The 23,090-nt window shown below is 44.1% G+C and overlaps 1 protein-coding gene across 1 annotated transcript in view; it reads right to left on the minus strand.

The window, feature by feature from the left end:
• The window catches only part of KIF7 (kinesin family member 7), a 797,909-nt gene that overhangs the window by 711,989 nt on the left and 62,830 nt on the right, over positions 1–23,090 (minus strand). Inside the window, exons 2-3 of the mRNA XM_069624313.1 lie at positions 11,740–11,940; positions 10,743–11,160 (exon numbers count right to left, since the gene is read on the minus strand). Of these exons, the coding sequence (XP_069480414.1) occupies positions 10,743–11,160; positions 11,740–11,940 (619 nt within the window). The remainder of the gene's footprint in view (positions 1–10,742; positions 11,161–11,739; positions 11,941–23,090) is intronic.

A 23,090-nucleotide genomic window follows, 5' to 3' on the forward strand; every position in this document is an offset into this window, starting at 1 on the left:
ATAGGGCTCAATGGGAATGGGGAAGGAGCTAATAACGGTACCGCAATTTGCGGTACCGTTATTAGCTCTGAAGTCCCTTAGCGGGTCCAGGCGTAAAGGACGGGACCCGCTGAGGGACTTCATAGTAGGGCGCTAAGGGATTACCGGCACCAGTGACCTTACCGGTACCGGTAATCCCTTAGTGCCTACCGTGTAATGAGGCCAGTTGTGTATATATGGTACATAGTGTAAGTCGTGTGTGGTAAGTGTTTTATTATTACTGTGGTTTGTTGTGTTCAGTTACAAAGGCCTACAATAAATGTATTTTTGATATACATCTATTGAAGAGTATTCTGTGGAGATTTACTGTGTATGATAATTGTGGGCTTCCGATCACTCTCACCCCCTCCTGAGACTTAGTCTTGACCGCCTGCCATGCTACCGTAGATTGATCCAGTTTGTCCAGAAGGTTCCCCCATTTCCACTAAACTAGGATGGCCTCCTAAACGTCTACCCATCAGGTCAGAGTTTAGAAATCCATTTTAACAGATCCCATCAAAGGCAAAACTCACCTTCATACCTCCCCCTCCCATAATGCTAGAAGAAGGGCTAACAGAGGACAACCAGACAAGAAATGGCAAAAATGAATTAGCCACCATGTTGGAACATAGGTGACCCTGTGGTGCATAACCGAGACTGTGAATACAGTCTGCAGTAGAAAATAGCACAAGATTTGGTAGAACACATCCACTGACACCAGCCATAACTATAGGGTCGTCACTGTGACCAAAACGTCACAGGAGCAGAGAGTAGGGGATACTAGATATCCACTTAGCACTCCACATAAGGTGGTGTGTGCTAATCTCTCATAAACTAAAGTTTTAGGAAGGATACAACATACCCCTCCATCCTTAAGAACAGTCGTTTTTAAGGATAGTCAAAGAATATCAAAGGAGAACCCAAAGGGTTCCCAGCAGCGCTGCACATAGTGGGCTGTGTGCTGCAAAAGTGTAACACAGATGCCTGTAAGAGATATGGGGAAAGCAGACTCCATAGAATAAGGTAATACAGAAAGACCAGAGGTCCCAAAAGTCATAGCAAATAAGAATAGAGCAAATAAGAATGAATGAGGGGGAAAAGGGTTCCCCTCATTCAGTAGAAAAAAGAAAAAGTTCCATAAATCCACCAAAAAGTGTTGGGGGTATCACAAGGAGAGGGATTAAGCATAAAACTGATAAATCTCCCGAACAAAAGGTTTTCTTTTTAAACCTTTTAAAACAACACATGCATGCATGCATGCACACACGCACGCATGCATGCATGCACACACGCACGCACGCACACACGCACGCACGCACGCACGGGATGCAATGGTGACTTTTACTTTCCAGAAATTGGGAAATACTCCCAAAAAATAAAAATAGGCAGTAAAAATACCACCAGCAAAAAAATAAGAAAAATACATGATGTTTGGACCAGTAGTACCACAGGAAGAAACTACCATTTTAACTGTTTTTAGGAAGACGTGCACATGTATCTTTTAATGTGCATGAATAACTAGGTGTAAAGAAATCAATATTACAAAAACATTTGTTAAAACATTTTTACTCGCTTATAAAATACTCCAATTGGGAATTTCACTTACATTTTTACCCCCCAAAAATAATTTTGCTCCCAGCTTCAAAAGATAATACTACCCATTTCAAATCTAATCTGGAGCACTGCCACGTATATATTTATGTATTCATCAAGCACTGTGTTTGGTGCAAAACGAGTCATGGGGTGCGTCTCTTTCTACGCCTTGTGCTTGAATAAATGTTAAAATTTAATAACTCCTTCCTTCTGCCTCATTGACAGTTTTTTTGGAATCCGAAGTGCCATCTTGGTCACTTCTGTGCCATCCTTTTCCCTCTAAAAAAATATTAAAAAGTCCAAATTGATGTGCAGGAAGATGCGCTCAACAGCGAGCACTTAAGACGGACCATTCAGCCACACTTGGGTGCCTGTTATGTATGTGCCTAGACCCAGCGCGTACGTCATTATACAAATAAAGCGGCGTGAACGATAACTCTGCTCTACAGAGAAAATAAAGTGCAGTGTCTGGACTCCAAAGAGAGTCCAGGCACTGCATAACATGTAACAGTCTTAATCACTAGGTGGACAGATGAAAAGAAACCAACACATTTCACACTAAGACGTGCTTTGTCGAGGTTACACAAGTGAAAGCAACACAGCCATGCTTATAGCAACATATTGCTTTGTCTACTTTGATTATTCCTGTACTCACTAGAATAAAAACCATTAGGAAAATGAAATATGCAATGATGTTTAAACAGTGGTACTGCAAAATCTATGTTAATGCCACAAGCACTCAGAATCAACATAATTAACCGTTGCCACAAAAAGTATAAACTGTAAAGATTAAAGTGCCAGTGCTCACTTAACGCTTAGGGGAAAGGAACGGGACGAATTAAAGGATAGTACTCCGCTACTATGGAGCCCCGGAGGGATTAGATACTAAGGGGTGCGCCTCACGACAACACTAGCTGGGTGGTACTCGGCGAATTTTCCTCCTCAAAGCGATCAGGAGGGATTACCAAAAATGGAGAGGGCTCAGAGTATTTTGGTTAGGGCGGATTGCAGCGGTGAAGATGGTCACACTCCCACGCTTGTTATATTAATTCCAGGCGATTCCGCAGCCTGTTCCCTCGAGTTTCTTCAAAGAACTGGGGACTTTGACTAAGGAATTTGGGTGGGAAGGTTAGTGGGAGTATATTGATGGCTCGCAAGGGGCAAGGGGGCCTAGCCTTACCTAACCTTCGGCGGTATTACGAAGCCACCCAGCTGCGAATTATTAGGGAATGGTTGAGGGGGGAGGAAAGTCCGCAGGAGAAAATTTGGGTGAGAATGGATAGGGTGGTGGCGCACTGCGATCTTGCGGAAGTGCTTTGGCTTCCTAAAGAGCATAGACCTTAGCACCTTTACGAAAGCACTATAACTAAATTAATGGCAGATACCTGGGATAATATGATGCGTGCTAGGGGAATCACTACATACCCATCCCCATTTACACCGCTTTTTGCTAATGGTGACTTTACCCCGGGTCTGGAGAAGGGGGGCCTTTGAGAGGTGGCAGGAGGGAGGGTGCAGAAAGCTATGTGACATGTTCCGAGATGGGGAATTGCTGTCGTTCGAAGATTGTAAACGCATCTTTGCGATACAAGAGAAGGAAAGGCTGAGATACGCTCAGATAAGACATTGGGTACTTCACCCCGGAGTCAGGATGGCAGCAACTAGGGAACCTACACAGTTTGAAAGATTTCTATTAACCAATGACGGTACAAAAGGCCTTATCTCCAATATTTATACGATTTTGAATTCTTCGCTTTCGGAGCCTCAGTGGGCCTATATGCAGAAATGGGAAAAGGCGCTAGGGAGAGAAATCAGTAGGACGGAGTGGGAAAGATTATGGAGAAAGATACCTAAACTGGCTAGAGCGTCTCAGCTCCAGGAAGCATGGTATAAGCTGGTATTTGGGTGGCACTATACTCCGGCCCGGATCCACAAGATGTTTCCCGCGAGATCGGGCAGTTGTTGGAGGGGATGTGGCATGGCGGGCACAGCTGACCATGTGTGGTGGAAGTGCCCCAAGATTGCACCTTTCTGGGCGGATGTACAAAGGGCACAGGAACAGGCCTTTGGCCCGGGGGAGACTATCTCCAATGCAGATCCTCTTGGGCATCAGTGGGGACTGAAGTGAGGGGGGAATAAGAGGAAGGGAGAAAGCAAAAGTAATCCTGACCCTTGCGGCTTTGCTGTTGATAGCTCAGAGGTGGAAGAGCCCCGTGAGCCCCTTGGAACAGGATTGGCTATGGAAAGTTTGGGACATATTGGCCTTGGAGTGGGCAACTTACGCCATGGAAGATAAAGTGCAAAGTTTTGCTGCGGATTGGGGGGAGGTTATAGCTTTCCTTAAAGAGGACTATAAAGTGGTATGGTGTCCGCAGCGCTTGAGACTGCTTGAGCTACAATAGGGCGGAGGAAGTGTCTGGAACGAGGTGGATGTGGACTTTGAATGCTCGTCACTTTCGGGGGTGGCGGGACGGGTTGGGAGGGAATGTTTTCTCTGTTTTTTTGGTGTTTTGTGCTGTTGTTCAATACAGTAAAATTCAATAAAAAGAATTTAAAATTAAAAAAAAGTGCCAGTGCTCCTCAAATACTATTTTTTCTTAAAGACATCGCATAGAACAATGGTATGCAACTCATGGCATTTTCATATGTGGCATCAAATTGTAAATGCCTTCAAATCAACATTAATACCAGTGTACTCTAAAACTATTTGGTACCCGCATTTCTATGGCATTCATAACACATACCAATTAACAATCGGGGATAGAAAAACTTTGAAGAAATGTTAAAATAACGGTATGGTTTTAAAGAGGAATGTTGCAAAAAGTATGCAATTTCGACAGCTACTCAAGAGTAAACTAGATTAGCCTATGCCACAGCGAGAAGTATTAGCTATAAAGTGCTGATGCGCATACTGGGTATTTAAAATGCCAGTTCTCATTAAATACTGTTGCGATTCTTAAACCATAACAAAAACGAACGGTATTGAACATAATAGCATTTTCACATGTGGTCTTAAAGTGCAAGTGCTTTTGAAACCACATAATCGTAATTCCATCCAAACGTCTGAACTATCCTCCGCTCTGCGACATTTCACATCAGTTTTTTGTTGGTTTTATTTCAAAGCAATCAAAGTGCCGTTTTTTTCTGTGGACAGGGTCATCGTTCGCGCCGCTTTGTGTAAATCACTGGGAGAACCACCAATAGCTTGTAAGAGATAGAAGAAAAAAAAATCTTTTGAACGCTATGCTAATGCAATGTGTGGAACAAACTACAAAGCTGAAAGTAAAACATGATTATTACAGGAACTGCTGGTCAAGAAATGCCAGTTGTCTGCCAGAAATGCGATTATCTGCCAGAACTCATCCAAGAGGAAGCGCAAAATCTTAATGAATGTGAAAAAAAGCATTACGAAATTAGAAAACATGACACAAATCGGAGCAGAACCCTACAAAGATACGTATTTGGGAACTTGCAGCAAGAAGAAAGTGAAACAGCAGAACAATTTATTACAGCTCCGAGGGGTTTTAGTCAGAACCTGAACTTTGGGCAACTGACTGATGAGACTACTGGACCAATTTATGTTAGAAGGCAATGAGATCAAAATAAAAGAATAATTGTAATCAAAGGGCAATTCAAAATTAGAAGTACTACGGATAGTCAAAGAGGTACAACACACCAAGTATGTGAGACCTTTGGAAAAAAATACTCCGATGCAGTAACAATATCAGGGAAGAAAATGGAAAAAAGCACAATAGACAAAAATGTGACCATGAACCTGCAGTCCAAACCTATAACGAAAACTCCCACTCTGGGGAGAACATCCTTACATTTCAGTGCACCTGCATTTTCAGCCAGTATTGGCAAGGAACCAGATAAACACTCGGCAGAGCTGTTACAGATGTGAAGTACCAGGACACATCACTAGTAGCCCAAACTGCCTGGCAATTAATATTGTTTGAAACAAATGTAAACGTAAAGGGCACCTAGAAAGGTGATGCAGGACAAATACAGAATTGAATCTAGTAGAATAGATGTACAATGAACCAGAAGAGGCTGTTTTCGCAGTTGGAGAGGCGGAAGAGCTGGATGAACCAATTTACACTGTGTCCATAAACAGCATACAAGTGATCATGATAGATTCAGATGTTAAGTATATGCTTCTCCCAAAAACAATATTCGATTCAGCGCTGAATGGCGAGACACTTAATTAAGTTGACACCAAACCGGTGTTGTATGGGGGAATAAAGATATAAATCATGGCTTGATTCTCAGTAGAACTGATGTTCAAAGGCAGGCAAGATTTATGCCACCAAGAAAAGAGCCCCCCTTTGCTCAGTTGGCCACACCTGAAGAAATTAAAAATTCAACTGAACCTAAATTCAGAAGAAACGGTATTGTGTTGAGAAGAACTGACAGTTTTAAGAGCATGGTTTGACACAGAGTAAAAACAAACATAAGCTCAACAGGAATAGCATTGAATATCTGGGATATCTAAACTCTGCTAAAAGGTACTGAACCTTGAAAAGATGCAATTAAGGAAGCACCAAAACCAAAGGAGACAGATGAACTGTGCTTGTTTTTAGGTATGGTGGAATACTGCAGACAGTTTATCTTAAACTTTCGGATGAAACCATACATAGGAGATAACCAAACAAGTACAATACACATTTTAATTGGTCAGACGCATGCAACAGAGAATTTGCTATAATAAAAATCAGCCCTGGACCCAATCACTACAGAAGTTCAGATTAGTGGAGAAAAATTATTTATTGCGCTTGGGCAGAAACCAAATACTCGACTGTAGAGAAGGAACTGCTTGCTGTCAAGTGGGCAATACACCAGTTCAGAACCTTTTTTATGGAGTCTTCCATTTGAAGTACGTGTAGACCAGAAACATTTAAAAGAAGCATCGAACAGGCTAGACAGATTATCAGCAACAATTAGAAGACGGGTGACACCATTATAAGAGTACACTTTCAGTGTTGAATATGTACCGGGGAGGAAGAACATTCGATCAGACTGTCATGGTTTACAGTGGAAGAGTAAAAATATCAGGGTGGGGAGGGCTTAGGGGGGAGCAGAATGAAATGTGTTGATGCTTGAGCGGAAAGTGGTTTCTAAAGAGGTCCAAGATGTAGGTATGAGGAAAGACAATAAGGAAGAACACTCTAATTGAAGGTGTCTAGAAGGAGTGCCGATAGAAGGACATTTTCATGGGAGACTGCATGATACCCGCCTGTGGGTGTGAGAGTTAAAATAATAGAACTAGCCCATGAAGAGCACCAAGGAATAACAAACACTAAACAGTGGATTACGGGCTGACAATTGGCGGGCATGATGTGATTTTCAGTTTGAGGGAAGGGTTAGGAACTCCATACTATGCAACAACAGCGAGAAGGTCTTGACTACCCGAGAAATACCATTGACTAAAATGGCAGTGCAATAGAGACCATGGGAAAGGGTGGATATGGATATTGCGGGGCCTTTTGCATAATATTAACAGATCTTGTACTGAGATGGGTAGACTAGAAAATAACAAGAGAAACACTACCATGAATACAGTAATAACATTTTTAACTGAGGTATTCCAAAATGGAAGGTGACCCGAATATATTACTTACCGAAAACAGTCATCCTCCCATCATCACTTAAGATAACATCTGGTGCGATAGCGTCCAGGACACTCATTGGAAAAATTAGCCATCTACAAGTCAAAATTAATAGTAAGCACTCCCATGTGACAGCACCCCTGCCACCACTCGCGCAACCAGAATCAAACCTGGACATCCCACGTTTACAATTCCAACCTATTTCAGTCTCTGACCTGGGAACCATCATCAAGGGTCTTAAAACATCCTGCTGTAAAAAGGACATCTGTCCAGCCTTCATTGTCAAAGATTGTGCAGAGCCGTTACTCCCACTCATCACAGCCATCACAAACTCATTCTTTGCAACCTGCTCGGTGCCCACCGCCTTCAAGGAATCTTGGAGGTCTCCCCTGCTAAAAAAAAAAAAAAAAAAAACATCCTTAGCCCCCAAGATCCCCACCAACTACCAGCCCATCACAACTGTCCCCTTCCTGCTGAAAATCACCCACAGAGTTGCCTAACTCCAGATCCGAGACATCCTTGAATCCCACAAAATCGTAGACACCCGGCAATCAGGCTTCCGCCCCAGACACGGCACTGAGACAGCCCTCATCAACTTAAAAACAACTGGATGATGCTATCGACTCAGGCAAGCTCTCGCTCCTCCTCCTTCTTGACTAAACAGCTTTTGACCTTGTCGACCACCACACACTTTCCCACCAACCCTGTGCACTTCTCCCCTGAAGCCGCCAAAGGGATTGCCTCCTTCCTGTCCAACAGAACATCAAGAGTCTTAGCTGGCGACGCAGCAGCCACCCCTACTCCCATCATTGTGTCTCACCCACCTAGTACAATATTTACACAAAGCCTCTCTTAGACCTCCTCAACACATGTTAGACAAACTAAGTTGATGACCACTCAAATCCTCATCCCACCTATGCGGCAACCACTCCCAAGACACAGCCATGGTAAATGTAATCTACGAGACCATTCAAAATGGGATGGCTACACACAGCCTTGGCTTGAAAGATGAAAAGACAGAATTACTGATCATTGGCTCCCCAGCCCGCCTCACCAATCTCGATAAGAGCTTCAAATCTTTCACTATTGACGACAACAACATCCCCGTTGCCTCTGCAGTAAAAAAAAAAAATAGGGTTCGGGGGGGTTCTACCTGGATGCTACCTTCAACATGTCACAGCCGATCAACCACATTGCCTCTACGTCACAAAGTTGATCAATGCCAGCAAGCCATTCCCGTCTACAGAAAACCGAACCAACAACACCCGAGCATTCATTGGATCCAAACTGGATTATGGCAACCCTCTAATCTGTGGCACTTAACTGCAAGTGCTTCAGCATAATGCCCTCAGAGCAGCCACAGACCTAGACAAACATGACCACATTTCTGAAATGAGGAGATCCCTTCACTGGCTCTCGGTCAGGGAGAGAATTTCAAAACACTTTCTATCAGTCACGCATGCTTAGCCAGCCATGCACCAACATACCTTATCCAAAAGGTAAAAAAACAAGCCCCCACAAGACGGCAGCGGTCTCCCAACAAACACTGCCTGGAGACACCCAGATACAACCACAAAAGAGCTGGAGGGACAGTTTCCTAGTCCGGGCGGTCACCTTCTCAAACAATCCCCCCCCCCCCCTCCCCACCTGCGGGTTGAACCTTCATACCAGACGTCCAGAAAGAAGCTGAAAAGCCACCTTTCAATTAACATCTACCGCTCAGTCATCCTTGGTCCTTTACTGTAACTAGTGCCTAGATGCCCCCAGGCTACGTGCACAGCTATAAATGTATAATGTGTACAGTACAGGTCAATAGAGATGAAACAATGCATCAAAGAATGGCTTTGAACAAGGTCTTACCTCGGATTACTGTCCACAAACGAATGGGACAAAAGAGATTTAACAAAATAATCAAATATTGACATATATAGGCATGGGTGGTTAATCAGGACCTGCAGACCATTTTAGAGAGTAGTGGCTCACAGGGTTATTATCCCAGTCTACCACGAGAGTGTCACCATTCGAGATGAGCAGGAGGAACCACCCCATTACCAAACTGTGCAGTGGGCAGGTTTGACCCATTTGGAACTAGAAACCATGATATAAGCAAGGCTTGACACGAAGATAAAGTGTGGTGTGAGAGAAAGGGGGTAAAGGAAAGGATCCTAGAGGTTGGAGAGCGGGTGAGGATAAAGCTGCCCAGAGTTCTACAAGGAGGAGACATGAGGTTGTCCAGGTCAATGAAGGCTACTCATCACAATGCGGTCTGCACAGATGGTAGAGTGAGGAACATGAACAGAGTAGGTGGTCTTCCAAACATGGAGGAAAAATAACCTGCAATAAAACTGATGAGAATCATAGGAGAAGAGAGACAATAAGGACAGAATAAACTCACAGGTAGACATAAATGAAGATTGGAAGAATGGTCATAGGAGTCGAGAGAATTCATGCAGGCAGAGAAACGCATTTAGCAGACCTCATAAGTTTCCATGCAAGTTTGTGTTGCATGTCCCACAATCTTGAAACCTCCCTACAAGCAACAGAGGGAAGAGATGTAGGAAAGGATTGCAGGAGACCCAGCAGACAAAGCAAGCATTTAACTGGTTTGAAGGATTATGTTGCTGATGGATAAAGGGCAGATGTGTGGTATGTATTAGTTTTAATCTACAAAATGAATGAAAATGTGAGTGAGAGAATGTGGAGGATTTGAAGGGTGTGGAGCATTGTAGGACTGATGAGGCCGTTTAGCGGGAGATATACAAATAAAGAGACATTAAATAAATACATACAATCTCCTAGGCGGTCACTTCAACATACATACCCGTTACTCCCTAAAATAAAACAGGGCACAATTCAACAGATATGGTCAGATCAGTAGCACCAGCAAAGCACGGACACAGGAAGGAGATGTAATATTTCGGCCTGTTCCGAAGAGAAACCGTAAGGTAAACTGCATCTTCTATGCTGCATGAACTGCTAGGTGAAATAAGGATAGCTTAAAAGGCATTCTTCTTTCATTTAATAGTTAAAACACATTTTTACTCGCCTGAAAAATACCCCATTCGGAATGGAAATTACTCCTCCCCCCCTCCCACCAAGCCACCCAAAAATAAATACACATTTTACTCCCACTACTTAACTGTATCTGGAACCCAGATGCAAAACAGCATTGATTGGCATACATATGAAGGACATGCGTTTCTACTCCCAAGCTGTTGCTCCTCTATAGAACATTTCAGGCCCTACTGGAAAAAACAGCTTGCTGCAATTATACATTCACCCGTCTCAACCAAACCATAGTTACACTTCGAAGAAATGAAGTACCAATCACAGCAAGTCACACGTTACTGCTAGCTTCCCAAATGATTGCATTTAAGCCTTTCTTCTATGTCCAATTTACATATTATTGTGGCATGCTCCCACAGTTATAATTTTAGGATTGCAGTGTACAAAACTAATCACCTCTTACCAAAGCAGGCCAAATCTCTTGGACGCGCCTTCAGAGTAGCACTCATACCTTACCTTGTGATTTTAGAATCTCTGTATGGGATGTGGCTGCTTTTCCTTTTCGAGTCCCCCAGGGCACTGATCACGTTGCCCAGGGCCAGAAGTCCCGAGTTGATCTGAATGCTCTCCTTCAATCGTTCGCCTGTATTCCCAGTCTTCATAATGCGCTCCGATCCTGCTAAATCCACAAAATGAAACTTGGATGAGAGCACCTGCCCCATGTCAAGAACTGGACCATGATCCTTGCGTGTAAGAGGAGCAGCACGGCACATACCCCTCCTTTGTTCCATGGTGACAGTGAAGATGGTATGAGAGCGACTAGATTTTGCATTGATCTGAGTGGCACCTGTATGTTTTGCGGTGTTGCCCATTTCCAAAAGGCTCAATACCTCATCCAGCCCCTCCACTTCAATGTCTTTAACGCCACATAGCACTAAAAAAAGGAAAAAATAAACATGGCCTTAATGTACACATCAGCAAGCTATTAAATATCTAAAGCAGATTAATGTGGTTACTTCTTAGACTGTGTGCATTTTGGGGCTGAACAATGGCCCCTAACAAATTCCAGGAACCTTAAACTAAAGTGGCATCAATTATTAGAATCCATTAAAAATGAAACAATTATGTATATACACGATTGATTGGTTAAGAAAAACACATTTAAATGTTGCCTAGTTTCTTATTTTATTGCCTGTTCTCTCAGGATAAAGAGAGAGGCGCCATACTGAGATTGTTACGACTCACATGAAAAGTATTAATGAAAACACATCCAGTTATCATAGTGGACTGGATGTTTTCCTATCATGTGAGTGAAGAAAGTCTAAAATCAGGGTGAAGATTCTCACTCCAGCATCCAAGCCAAAACCTTCCAAGAATAAATTTGCTATCACCAAACATGGATACAGATTAGGTTCACAGTGAGGAATGTGTGAAGGACAGCAAATTGTAGGCTCTGAAAATTGGGATTGAACGTACAAATGTGCACAGAAAGAGGAAAGCCCAGAGTCATTACCAGTGTTTCCTTTGTCATCCTCCCGGATCTGAATGTCCTTGCTGGATGTCTCCACTTCAAGAAGATCCTTGAACTCCTCTTTGTACACTTCTAAGTAGGACACGCGGACTAAGTAATCAAGCAAGTCCTCCTCATCGATCAGCTGGAAGATTTCAGCCATAGCACGGGGTATAATGCCCTGCTCATCCTCACTGATAGATGCTAATGGAGAGTAAGGAAAAGGAACATAATAAAAAAAAAAAAACAGTCTAACTGGAACCAACAACATACATAAATTTCCAAAGAATGAATGTTCTTTGACAACGCTATATTTTAGGCATGGACTAGTGCCCGTTTTATGCATGAAAAGTTACATAATTACAATCCTCTTTGCACAGCAGCATCTTTTCTCCTTTTCAAACTGCACTTCCACACATAAGGCAACATACAATAAATATTGACATAGCCAATATATTTGGTTTATCAGCATTTTCCGATTACAGTCGCCCCCCACCCTCCCATGACCCCTCCTTTGTGCTGTCAGTAGTGCACTCTCAGATTTTCTCAATTTGTGCTCACCACTGCATCATACCAGCCAGCAGGGGGACAGAGAACAGACTCTGTGCCCATCTCCTGCAGCAGCTTTCGATGAGAGAGGCTCTAACCAGCCTCTTGGAGTACACACTCGTAGTGTTACATGCAATGGGTAACTTCTTGAACTGCACTAGTCAGCATGCAGACAGACACTGAGAAACCTGAAGGTGTCCCACCCGCTAGTCCCCAGGTATCTGCCATCCAGGTGGCCAGTACACGGCCATCACTTGCCTGCGTGAGGGGTCTCCAGGGAGTGAGACGCAATATCCCCCTTCCATGTAACGCATTTTCCCCATCCTACCAAGTAGGATACTTTGCAACTCAACCTCCCTGCCCTGCCCCCTTTACCAACACAAACACTTTCTCACGGACAGCTCACTGTGAGAGAAAACCAAATAACACCCAAGCAATATACCTGACAATTACTGATCATTACACACACCCGACTTCCATCACACTTCCCCACACAGATAAAAGGCAGAGTACGAAAGCACACTCTGAGCAAGCTGAAGCACACGAGGAAGCAGCAGTTCCAAGATGGCAGTTTAATACAAGGAGAACAGCAAGACCAGAGAGGGCTGCAAGGAGGGAAGTGCCCTTGACCTTTTCAGAGGAAAACCGTTATTTTCACGAGCCTTCGAGAATAAGAAACATAAGACCTGGAATTAAAGCTGAAGAAACTTGCACTGTGTCTCGGAGGTACCTGGGGCTGTCCTGGGTCGATAGCCAAGGCGGAGAGGAGCGTTTGGGCTGTGGTACTGTCCTTGGCTCCTACAACAAAGCAGCGCCAGTAAAGTCAGCACAGCCGGTGTGTCGGGGAGACTGATACCAGACCGGTCTGTGTTAGAACCAAGGTTTCAAGCGGCCACATTGTATGGAGAAATCTGAAGATAACAGTATGTGAAGCGTATGTGACGAGAGACGTGAATATTATTGAACAGCAAAGGAATGACTGAACTTTTGAAGCCAAGATTGATACCATGTATAGAGTGGTCCGGCGCCACATGGGTGCTCATACGAAGGTCTCGGTTAGGTATCCAACTGACTGGTGGCAAATGTAAAAAGGAATTGTGAAATCGAAGTGGTCCTGCAATGGGTCAAGCTAAACCCAGTGCACATTTGAAAGTCTTCGATAGTTAATTGGAACCGAAATTGGACCAAGCCCGGCTGAGGGAGACTAATTGTGCAACAGCTAAGGGGGATCCGGGGTGAACCGCGAGTCACACGAGAAAGACTATTCTCTGAACATTGAAAAGTGGATCTGAGCCTGGAAGAGGGGCATCCAAAATAATGATCACTGTATAAAAAGCGATCTGAGCCCGGCTGAGGGGGATCCAGGGTTAAAAGTGAATTACCTGAATTGAAAAGAGGAAAGGAACTTTGTTTTGGTACATCAGGCCCTCTGAATCAAGGGACTTTGAGGAGTAAAGGGACCTGGGTACAGAAGGCCCTGATGCTAGTAATTTAACTGTATCCTCGTGCCGAAGAAGCCAGAGAGTGTGCTATGCTCGAGTGAACCGCCTGTAGGTTTAGGATTAGATGAGCATTTAACACACCCTTGTTGAAGTTCAGTAAACACCCTTGAACTGTGGTAACTTGTGTGTCTTACTGATACCAGGCCTTCCTTACAAAACACACAGCAGACATTTGGGATGGATATGTAACCCAGCTTCTCCCTTATACATATATGACAACACTTGGCAAATGAGTTTCTCTGCCACAGAGTCAAAATAAATAAGCATTGCCAAAACCACCAGTTTTAGCTTTTGTCTAGGAATGGGTTAGGCAATTGTCAGGCATTGCCATAATTCTATTACATGGCTATAAGATGGCAACATATAGAACATCTTGTGATTACCTTGGAATATACAATAGTAGCGCTTGGCAAATGCCTATCTAATAAATATACACAAGTCAAAACTGTTAGCTTTGTTCACACAGTTTCACCAACGATTGCCCACTCATAGCACCAGGCACATCCAAGTCTGCGCACGCAACCCTCCTTACCTACCACAGCGCACACACGCGTTCTGACCGCGTAGAAATTCCCCCAATGCCCACCGTAACAAGCTTCCGTCCCCCTCTACCTCCGAAGATACATCAGCATCTGCCTGTGAAGAGACGAGCCGGCTCGCTAGCCGCCTCTTCTCTACACACACCTATGAGTCATCTATGAGCCCTACAAAGCCGCGCCTATACCACTCTTCCCAAACCTGCCTACAGACCACCAGGTACGCCATCCCCCTACCACTGATCCTCATGCCCCAGCTACTCATGCCACGGCCGATCGGCCACACACTGCCATACCCGCATCATGTAAATGGTCCGCACCACCCAACAAGCTAGTCCACAGCTCCTCTACCGTCCCACCTCCAATACACTCGCATGAATGCTCCAATCCACACAATACACCTCCACAATCACTCATCTCTGCAAGGAACGCCAGATTGTGCGCTCGCACCACCAGAGACACACCCACACACCTCCCAGCCTCTTGTCTTCTTCAGAAACTCTCACGCAAGCACTAGATGCAGCACCAAACACCAACCACAGGCCTCACTCTTAAGTCAGCACCCAGTTCACCCACTCACATACATATACCAACTACTTTATCTTCACGCCACCGTCCCAACCAAGTCCCAGACAACTCCCACCCTACTACCTCATCAGGACCTGTGACCGTAAAACTAAAAAACAACGGCTGCCACCATTCCTACCTTAGAATCATCCTCTCAAACATCCCAACCACTCCAGAGCACCCTCATGAAAGCTAGGACATTCCTGGCTCACGCCCTAGACATAAATGACCTCATCACTGCCGAAGAACTAGACCTCCTAGCCATCAGAGACATGGCTCCACCAGGCTTCCAGGCCGGGCACTCTCACTAGCCCTTACACCAGGCTACACATCATAAGGTGCGACAGGCTAAACTCCCGAAGGGGTTGCGTCACCCATATCTATAGGGAGTCCCTTCTAGTTAGACTTTGTAGCAACTCCACAGAGGAGCACTGAGCACCTTGCAGTAAAACTGACCACATCCTCAACATACTCCATCACCCTACACATCCTCTACCGGCAACCAAGACATACAGTAGCTTTCAATTAACATATCAAACACATGCTAAGCAGCAACATCAAATCCACCACCAGAGCCATAATCCTAGGTGACTTCAACCTGGGCCTACACAGCCCTTCTGACACAGTAGGGCAGCACTGCAGCAAATGCACTTTCAGACCTTGGCTTCACACATTGCGTATCCTCTCCCACCCACGACCAAGGCAGAAGACTCGGCTGGATAGCCGACCTCTGACCTAAACAGACCTGAACAGCCAGGTCACCATCAACTCCAACACCCCATGCCCATGGTCGGACCACCACATCATCAGCTTCTCCTGCCCAACTCTTATCAGCCTGTCACCTACACTCCCGCCTACTCTGTGTAGCTCGAGACTAATCACCAAAGACTCCATCTCCCCTTCACTCATGCCCTTTTAATTCAATACCTCCACAGGTAACCAACCCCAAGCCCTAGTTGACCGATATGCCATCACCCTCACTAATGCCATCAATCTGGTTGTCTCTCATCCCCAGAAAGGCTAAGCCCACCTGCCACCTCAACCCCTGGTTCACTGCAGACCTTCAAACCTTGTGCAGTAAGAAAAGACAAGCAAAAGCACTATGGAAAAAACAGCCCACAAAGATGCTAAAAACAGACTAACAAAATTGCCACGCAATACAAGCAAGCTATTGCAGCTGCAAAAGCCCAATTATACAACACTAGAATTGAGAATGCCAACTCAAACTCTAAGGACTTGTTCAAAATCCTCAGAGAAGCCACCACACCACCTAATCCCACTGACGTCGAAACGTGGTGCACAAACATTGAGAATGCTATACGTGAGAAAATCTCCCTATTACAGAAAATAATTGATCAGAAAGAGAAGAAACAACACCCCTATCCCCTCAGACCCCTTCAAAGTACACCCGGCACCTGCTTTCAAATTCAGGCAATCATCGAAGGCCGAAACAGCTAACATCCTAAATAACCTTAAACCCTCCAACTGTAAGGGTGACATCTGCCCAGCAGCTACTATCAAAGACTGCTCAGAGCACCTGGGGCAATTCATCACAAAATATATTAATGCTTTCTAAGCCAACAAGACTGTTCCAGTGAGCCTCAAGGAATCCTGGGTCTGCCCTCTACTTAAGAAACCGTCATTGTATGCTGCAGCGGCAAATAACTACCACCCCATAACGACAGTACCTTTCCTGCTGAAGGTCTTAGACAGAGCAGCATACAACCAGATCCAAGCCCATCTCGAATCTAACCACATCCTAGGTATGTGACAATCAGGCATCCGTCCCGGCCATGCTACTGAAAAAGCACTATTAGACATTAAAATCCAACTCGATTACTTCAGAGACAAGAGCAAACCAGCCATCCTTCTCCTGCTAGACATATCGGCTGCCTTCGACCTTGTAGACCACCCCACTATGTCACCACCTCATCACTTCAACCAATTTCTCCCCAAATGCCACATCTTGGATAGCCTCCTTCTTGGAGGACAGAACCATGAGAGTCTTCTCAGACACTGGCAGCAGCCCCACATCCCTATCCCCTGCGGCATCCCCCATGGTTCCTATGTCTCCCCTTCCCTCTACAACATATTCACAAAACCTCTTTTTGACATCCTGGATGAAATCGGCATATTCTACAACTATGCCGATGACACCCAAATTCTCCTCCCCTTGTCAGGCTGCTACGAAGAAGAGACGTTTGCTTAATAAAATCTATTTCCACGATACTATCATGGATGGCAGCCAACTACCTATGACTATTACAAGGCCGAGATCCTACTGACAGGCCCACCTGCAATGCTGCAGAGACTCGGGTCCCCAATACATGCCTTCAACATAGACGGTCTCCAGATCCGAGCATCAGCTGCAGTAAAAACACTGGGGGTCTACATAGACTCTGAGTTCTCCCTCACCAAACAAGTTAACCCGATCGCCTCATCAGCAGTTTACACAGCCAAACTTATCAACGCTGCAAGAAAATTCTTAACCCCACAGAGCTGCTTAATCATCGCCAGAGCAACGACAGGAGAAACTTTGGACTACTGTAATGCTCTTTTTGCAGGAACCTCAAAAAAGAACATTAATAAACTTACACATAATCCAAAAAAATGCCCTTCGAGCGGCCCTAAGCATCCCCAAAGTCAGATCACATATCAGCCGCCAAGTGCATTGGCTCCCCATTAAAGAAAGGATCATTTTCAAAACGCTATCGATGGATCACAAATGTTTGAGCAACTCAGCACTGCAAAACCTAGCCCAGAAAATTGAGAGATCCAAGTCCAATAGACCCGTAAGGTCCACCTATGCCCAATGCCTCATCCTACCAAATACCAAAAGAGCAAAAGGAGGAGGGGCGAGCTTCCCAATGATAGCAGTTAACCACTGGAACTCTCTCCCCACTGAACTAAGATCTGAGCGCTCCTACTGGACATTACGCATAGCTCTAAAACATAGCTTTTCACCGAACCGATAAGCACCCACTCTGGCCTTCTGGCCTCTGAACACCGTTTGCAGTCCTTAATCTGCTATTCATGCTATTCTATCCTTTAATATGAAATTTACTATTTAGTTCGCTAAGATTGTATCATGTAACTGGTCTCACAACAGCGCCATGGTGCCTCAGGGTTTAGGCGCTTTACAAATGTAAACAAATAAATTAAAGAAATAAATGCTTGTTTTTAACATGAATCTCCTGCTAGGAACAGATATACATCAAGTGGCCGAATGCACACTTAGGGCCTGATTCAAGTGTTTTATAATGGCACAATCCCAAATGTTAATGTTAAAGGACATTTGTACCGCGCACTATCACCACAGAGTGGTCCCCTGGCGGCTCTGAAAGAGGGAGGGAGAGGTGGTTAGTGGGTGAAGGCTGGAAAAGTGCAAGATTGCAGTGATGTGCTGTTGGCAGCCTTAGCCTGGTGGTTCCGTCGGCTGGGCCTGGGGTGTATGCGGCCGGTAGTCGTTGTGTGCGGATGTGCGAGTCTATGTGTGTTTTTGTTTTGTTGTTGTAGTGTAGTGAAGTTCGTGCGGTTTGTTGTGCTGGAGGTTTGTGGTTGTGTTTGGTTTGGAGTTTGAGAGGTGTATGCAGAGAAGGAAATTGTTAATGGTATTGGTTAGTTGGTATCTCTACCCTGGATTGACCAGTTGGGCTCGTGTAATCATACACGACGGGGTGCTTGCGCACCCTGTGCCTCAGAAGGTGCCGTTTTGCATTTCCATAGGAAAACGCTCTATGAATCGGACCCAAGAAATTTCGATTACACCAGCAGCATGTTTAGAGCTGCAATTAAGCCATTAACTCTCTGCAGACCAAATAGGAAAAGGAAAACTGGCAGGCCACAGTCTGATGTTACCACCCAATTGAACTACCTCAAAGAGATCCCAGGAGAATGTTTTTTTGGTTGGGGAAGGTAGTGGGTGGGAATGTCGGGATTAACAAGGCCCAGGGGACTGGCAGTCAATGGGTGGCTCAATATCAAAACGCCAGCAAGCTTGGTCTACCTGGTCACGTCATCTCCCTCCTAGCTGTACTTAAATGCAATAGTTTTTCCATCATTAATATTGGTATGAAAACAGTTTCAATGTTGTATTTGTGAAATATAATCAATACAATAATCATCCACCTTGTTAGAAAGAATGTAACATATGGTCAAAGATAATAATTGGGCAGATAAAGAAGTGTCATGATTCAGACCACAAAGCAGTTTAAATCATTTTCTGACTTCAACTCTTTTGGTGATAAATTATAAACTTGATCTATCCAAAACCATTCTCGCCTAGCTAATATCTTTAGATATCATCTCACATTTCTGGGGCTTCCTGCAACCTCTAACACCACAAATTGAAGCTGTGCTATATTGGGATGATATTGAATACGTGGGTGGTAAAAGAAGATATGGAATATATGCTCAAGTATCCAACGATGAAAACATTCTATTAAGAGTGGTTGACAAGGCATCACATAATAAATAGAAACTTTATTATTGAAACAGACTCCTCAATGACTAAAGGAGGCATGGGAATTATAAAAAAAAAAAAAAAAAGTGTAGTACCTTCCACTGCCTTGAATACCAATGCTGTAATGATGTTAAATAAGTCGAGATTATACAGGCACACAGATTTATCTGCGAGCATATGCAACTTGTGATACTGCAAATGTAATCTTTGCACTCTGATGTCCTAGTGGTATCTGCTATGTGGCTATGACAACACGACTTACAAAGTTTCGCTGGACTGAACACAAGTCTAATAGCAGAACTAGAAATAGGAAATCGGTTAAAACAGACTTTATTCTATATCATCACATTGTAACGCAACTTCAATTTGTGAAATAAGAGGTTGTACAATGCCCAAAATGGGGCGGTGATTTTAAACTTCCTCTCATTAAAAATCTCTACATTATCAAGGTAATTACTTATATTACTTAATAGAAGTATTGCACTGTATAAGGATTTTCAAAAGTTATCAACTGAACTTTAGATGGTGACTACACATATATTTTACAGTCTTTAAGGCTACTTAAATGAAAAATCCCCTGGTCTTGCAGTGAATGCTTTGTTAAGCCAAGTAACATTGACCTACCACATTTATCGTGTCAGACCCTCTCATACATTTAGGGGCTGATTCATGGAATTTGTGCGCCAAAAAAAACGGGGATTTGTGCGCCATTCTGCCTGCAAATCCCTGTTTAACAAATGGGGATTTGCGGGCAGAATGGCACACAAATCCCCGTTTTTCGGCGCACAAATTCCATGAATCAGCCCCTTAATCTCAGTTATGGAACCCTAGTGGAACAAGAGAGGTTAGCACTAACATTTAGTAACATTAAAATGGTTTGTTTTTGATTTTAGGAAGGCAGCAAAACAATCTCCTGAAGAGGGATTAGTATATATGTCAGAAACGCGTTTAGAAGTGTAGGGACATATTTATATATATATATATATATACACACACACACACACACACACACACACACACACACACACACACACACACACAACTCTGAGGATGTGAAATCTATTTTTAGTGATGTGTACTAAAACATTTATTTTGTATTATATGTATGAAATTATACTAATAAAACTTGGGCAAGGCTCATACTTTATATACTGTTTATAATTAACAAATGGTATAATTAAAAATACAAAAAAATACAAACATTACGGATATCCATACATTGAACAGTGTAAAATATTGTTCTACTTCACAATTAGTCTAAATTGCATCTATCGCAGATTCTAAATTTGTGTTAAGATTAAAAGAGCTTATTTCTGTTGCGAGTGCATGCCAATTCCCGAACCAACATTGATTCTGGACTAGCAGAAGCGCCATAGTTAATGAGCCACACATGTCACAGCGCCACCCGGTAACCATCCCTGGAAGCACACCTTCAGTTCAGAGCTACAGAGCAAACCACTATGGATATGCAGCCACTAAAAGAAGTTTGAATTCATAAGCCCAAAACTCAGAGAATACAACCACCACATACATGATGCAAGAGTGGTGGGGGACAGTGTTGCAGGTTATGTGCAGTCCGATATTCAATGCTTTCGCCAAAGAAGCAGTATATCAGGTCATGATTTCCATGGGTTGGGGGAAATCGGTGAATCCAGGAAAGGGTGGAGGTGTCACAGCAAAGGTTAAGATTAATTCTAAACTTTCCAGCCATCAATTATTTTGTTTCGCTTAGTCACCCCGAGTGGGATGGGTATGCCCAAATGTGGGTCCCGTGCCTGCTGGGCCTAGAGACCAAAGCTACTCCTCACTGATGTCTAATGAGGCTGAAACACGTCTGGGGATGCCTGGGGTTCGTGCAGAAGGGATGCGTCAAGCATTTTGTGCTGGACTGCCCCTTTTGTGGTGGGACCGAGCCCGAAAGCAAAGAGAACTAGATTAAGAAATAGAACGAAGAAAAATATGGGATGGTCTTGATACCAGTCTTATTCGTAAGGAACCAGTAGGGCCGAGGCCAGAAATACGATGGGATAGAACAGAAGAGTTCCTTCCGCTAAAGGAAGTAAAGCCAGGGGCATATAGAGATGAGTTAGACGAAGAAAGATTTGATGCGGAAAGCATCGGAGACAGGATCGATGAGGCCTATCAACAGTTGAGACGAAATAGCGAGCATGGAACTCGGAATGATGATTGATCCCTAATGCCTCGATCACAAAGAGAGGAGGAAAGCCCGTTCAGTAATGAATGTTGAGCATTGTCTTTAAGTAGACTGAATCTGGATATGGGTGAAGGGAATGACAGTCAAACTAGTTGGGGACAAGACATGTCAGACGAGGAAAGGGAATCCAGTCTTAGGTGTAGAAGGAGGGAGCGCGTGCACCTCTGAAGGATGCCTGTAAATGGATGAAGTAAGATGGTCAGATCTGGAACAACCTAAGGATAGGACGGCAGATCCCATACCATATCCAGAACGTCCCTGAGGTTTATCATTTAGTGAGAAGGGAGAATTGTCACCATATGGGAGCAGGTTAAGGTTGCTACCGTCAAGGAGATGGACAGGGACGATCGTCCCTGCCATGGATAGACTGATGGGAACCGACTGTGAGTTGGGGTTTAAGCAGTTTCCCTTATTGGAAAAAGGGGGAGCAAGACCACAGTATATTCCATGGCCGCAGATAGACAAGAATAATTTAAGGTGTAAGCTCCCGAGTTTGACTTTGGGCGCTGGGAAATGGATATACAAATTAGAAAAAAATTACAGGGGGAATATGCTGGCCATAGGGGACATAAAAGGTCTCCTGGCAGCTATTCTTGGGGAAAGAGCTGCTGACATACGGAGGAGAGCAGGATATTCACGTGTGACAGCACAAAAACGCAGCACATGACGGAGCGCTGTTTAATAATTGTAGAACAGACGTATGGAAGGCTCTCAGGGTACAGTACCCCAATACAGCAGTTATGGGTGGAATCATGACACGTAAGATGAAAGAAGATGAAGACCCTATTGCTTATATTAAGGACATTCAGGAGAAATGGCAATTTGAAACTCGTGAGTCGTGGGAAAAAACAGTGGCATTATTTTACCACATTTTATGCCAGGGATTGATTGCCTGAGCCAGTACAGAGGCAGATGAAGAAACAAGTGGAGATGGAGGCGAGGCCATGGGCTGAGATACAGTTGACGATAGTGCATTACTGTTGGCTATTGCAAGAGAAAAATAGGAAGAAAGATGAGACTAGGAAAATCGAGGAAGCCAAGTTAGTTCAGAAATAAATTGTCAAAATTTGCCAGAGAAGGGGCAGTACTGACAAGCGGAGAAGGAGTGGGGATGCAGGAAGCAATGGGTACATCGCATGCGAGTAATCAGAGCCCGATGGATCAAGGTGGATACGGGTTTGTGCCACAAGGTAGAGGCATGGGCTAAGGAGGAAGATTCCAAAATAATCAAGGTGGGTTTCAGAATACACAGAATGAGAAACAGAGTGCGCAGGGAAGATATAACCAAGGGGGACTTGTCAAATGGGCACCCCCAGTATGTTGGATTTGTGGGATGACACAGCAGATTTCATGCGTATGTGGGAGCTAAGGGAACAGAATGCCAATTTTCAAGAGGGGTTGGGGGGGGCACAGGTTATCCTCCACCATATAGCACACAATTAGGGAAGCGTTCGCCCAAGATCACACATTGCATCAGACAAAAGCGCAGCGAGTACAGCAGGTACAGCAACCAGAACAAGTGC

The sequence above is a fragment of the Ambystoma mexicanum genome, chromosome 11 (genome assembly GCF_040938575.1).
Source record: "Ambystoma mexicanum isolate Mex_15411 chromosome 11, UKY_AmexF1_1, whole genome shotgun sequence".
In the NCBI taxonomy this organism is placed as follows: Eukaryota; Metazoa; Chordata; class Amphibia; order Caudata; family Ambystomatidae; genus Ambystoma; species Ambystoma mexicanum.